General features: G+C 47.7%; 1 protein-coding gene across 1 annotated transcript; it reads left to right on the forward strand.

Annotated features, from left to right (window-relative positions):
• Window positions 1–262: 262 nt before the first annotated feature.
• LOC117022582 (tubulin beta chain-like) lies at window positions 263–911 on the forward strand. Its single transcript, XM_033106704.1, is given in 2 exon segments — window positions 263–723; window positions 725–911. Coding segments are annotated over 2 exon segments (648 nt in total).
• Window positions 912–3,557: the final 2,646 nt, after the last annotated feature.

Below are 3,557 nucleotides of genomic sequence, written 5' to 3' on the forward strand. Positions count from 1 at the left end.
CAGACATAGAACACACAGGATTTGGTGAGCGAGTGGAAGGTACAGAAGAGAGGAGAGTTGAGAATGGTTCTTGAAATTTGGGCAGCAGAGTGCAAAATGATGAGGTTCCTTCAGGTGTGGGAGGAGGAGTAGGCTTGGGAGAAAAAAGAAAAGTTTCCTTTTCACTGGCCCCCGGTTTGCACGTGGTGCATCCGGGTAGAAGTGAGTGGAGCTCAGGACAGATTCAGGGGTCTCCAGGATGAGTGGTGGTAGGTGGGTACAGATGAGCAAGCCAAGGGCTCTTCTCTCTGGAGCTGGCAGCCCTGTGTGTCCTGGCCCCTACCCACCTCTAACTGCTCCTGACATATCACCGCAGTGGCTGCTGTCACTTCTCACCAGCAAGGGCACCCAGCAACACTGGGCCCTGATGGTGCCCAAGATCACCCAGCAGATGTTCAATGCCAAGAGCATGATGGCAGCCTGTGACCTCCACCACAGCTGCTCTCTGACCGTGGCCTCTGTGTTCAGGGGCTGCATGTCCATGAAGGAGGTGGACAAGCAAATGCTTAACATCCGCAACAAGAACAGCAGCTATTTTGTTGAGTGGATCACCAACAACGTGAAGACAGCTATCTGTGACATCCCACCCCGGGGGCTAAAAATGCCTCCCCCGCTCATTGGCAACACCATGGGTCCTCAGGAGCTGTTACAGCAAATCTCCGAGCAGTTTGTGGCCGTGTTTCGGCAAGGCCTTCCTACACTGGTGCCAGGGCCACAGCATGGAGGAGATAGATTTCCCTGAGGCTGAAAGCAACGTGAACAATCTGGTATCTGAAGACCGCCAGTACCAGGACACTATGGCCCAGGAGAAGGTGGATTTGAAGAGGGGAGGAGAAGGAGGTTGTGGCCTAGAGCGGTGTGGTACCCGGTAAAGTATGGCTGCGTGTGGACTCTGTCTTCACTCACGACCTGTTCTCTGACAGCCATGCGTTACCAGGTGCGCACTTGCCCTTCTTCCTGTCTTGAAATCACATCCTGTACAGACACTGTGACGAAAGCATTTCTACAGTGAAAACCATAAAACACAGCAAAACAACACGCCAACATGCCAAGCTCTATCCTGCCTAAAGATCAGGTGGTTGAAATTTCCTCTGCCTGGAAAATTCTCCTTTGGTTTTCTACCTTCTCATCCTTTAGACCTCTTCAGAGAGGCTTCCCTGACCTCCCTGCCTAGGTAGGCATTATATATCTGTCGTTATCTCAGTAATAGCATGGGACTTATTTTCTTCCTAAAACTTAGGGCTATCTGTGGTTTAGTCACTTACTTACTTCTTCATTTTCTGTCTCCCTCACTAAGCTTCATGCTGGTGAGGGCCTGGTCTGTCTTACGCACCATTGTATCCCTGAGCCTAGTGCAATGCCTGACACACAGCATTGCTAAATAAATGAATAAATAATGCATCCAAAGTCTTCTTCACAAATAGGACTGTGTCAGGTAGGCCCCAGCAGGAAACCATGGCAAATCTCAACTGAGGAGAGCTTAATAAAGGGGCTGCTTACCAAGGTGCAGAAGAGTGTAGACAAACCACAAGGTACAGTGCAATACCTCAGGCTGGGAGCAGTGGGTGCTCCATTACCACCCCAAGGCCCAAGGGACCTGGAGGGAGTGATCACCAGAGCCCGAAGAGAGAAGAAGCTGGGTGAAAAGGGCCATGTGGCATTACCTGGGATCTGGAAACTGACTGACATTATGTTTCTCCCTCATGTCCTACTAGTCCCCTTTGCCTAAATACAACTAGAAGCCAGGAAGGAGGGCGACAGGGAAGCCAGAGCCTGTTAACGTGGTCCCTCCAGGTCAGCCCTCTTGATGGCAAGAAGGTGGCAGAGTGGTGAATGAAGACTACATATCACAAAGATCAAAGGACCCAATAATCCCACCCCACCCCCAAAACATGCAATTTTTCTGCTTGAGACTCTCACCAACCCAAACGGCATGCCTGTATGTTCGGACCATATTGCAAAGGCTCCTGGTAGACAAGGAAGCACCCTCAACCCCAGGGAAATTGTGTCTGATCTAAGCAGTCAAGGACCACATGGAACACGTTTCCAAAGTAGGTTCTTAGATGTGTGTCTCAAAAAGAAATTCAGTGTTACATGAAAAAAAATGGGCACCAGAGTCAAATAAGTTTAGAAAATCCTGGGTTAATTTTTCACTCTAGGGTTTCTCAAGCTCTTTATTGTTCTAGTGTATGTAGTTAATTTCCGAAAGAAAGCTTCTTGGTAGCATCTCATGGACTAATGTGTTCTTTGCAATACACCTGAGTGCTGCCCTGATAATCACGCTACTGCAGTTCTAGCTGTCGAATCCAGTTCTACCATGGCCTGATTGTGTGGATAATGCTTAACTCCCTTGGACATCATTTTTCTTGTTTGCCCGAGTTAAGGGGTTGATTTTAAATGTTCGTATGAGATAGGATTCTATCTCAGAGTCAGGGTTGACCAGTCACCTTGAATTTCTTGAAATTACAAGGTTACTTGAAAAAGCCTGAAGTCTTCAGAGAAGCTCAGAGCTCTAGCTTCCTCAGAGTGCTCAATGGTGCCATCTTTCCCTCTTTACCCAGATCTTAGTCCTAAACTTGTTTGTCATCAGCTCTGCACAGCTCTGGTCCCTGGCAGTGACACATGCTGACCCAACTGCCTGCAGCAAATTACGCAAGCCCCGGATTCTGCCCAGTCTGGTTCTACCTCCGTAAATTAGTCATCTCCATCTGTGGCACTTCAGTATTCTCCAAGGTCATCCCGCTCTGCCCAGGATCACATGTCCTTGAGGTTCTGAGCTCACAGACTTCACCAGCAGCTCCACCCATTCTGTCTTCAGCAGTTTTCTTCTGGCTGCTGATTTTTTTTTTTCATACCATTTTGTTTATGTCTTACATCTTCTTCATTTTTCCTGCCAACACTGGACAACAGTTTCATTTTCTCCCCCTTCTTTCCCAAACTGCCACATCCCTCCTTCCCTTCTTCTCACTGGCTCCTGTGGCTTCCCTGTATTCCTCTGGGAAGAAATTACCATTCCCCTTCTATGCTGGAATTTGAAAACCCAACCCTCCTTTCAATGGAGACACAGTAGCAAGTTAGCTGTTCACGAGGGTCACCATAAAATTTATCATTCAAACCGGTTACTCTTGAGAGTGAAAGATGAGGTTAACAATTATGCCAAAACAATAGGTGTAAACCAGGACTGTCCCAAACAGGGTTTTATGATCACTGTTTGGTTTGCACACATATAGCAACCTTCAGTACCACTGAAATTTCGTATCATTTTCTTTAATGAGATGTGTTTATGTCCTCATCCTGCATCTTCAAAGCACTATTCCTGACTGTATGGTTTCTCGAGTCACATGCATGGCTGACAGTCCCCTGAATCAGCCAAAGTCCTTCTCTATATGACAAGATCCCTAAGTGGGTGATTAAACTTGCCGTCGTGCTCATGGTCATAGTCCTGAAGTTGCAGTTCAGATAACAGCACCAGCTGCATCCTTGCCTTTTCTCCTCCCTCTTCCCCCTGTTTCTTACCT

The sequence above is a fragment of the Rhinolophus ferrumequinum genome, chromosome 5 (genome assembly GCF_004115265.2).
Source record: "Rhinolophus ferrumequinum isolate MPI-CBG mRhiFer1 chromosome 5, mRhiFer1_v1.p, whole genome shotgun sequence".
NCBI lineage: Eukaryota > Metazoa > Chordata > Mammalia > Chiroptera > Rhinolophidae > Rhinolophus > Rhinolophus ferrumequinum.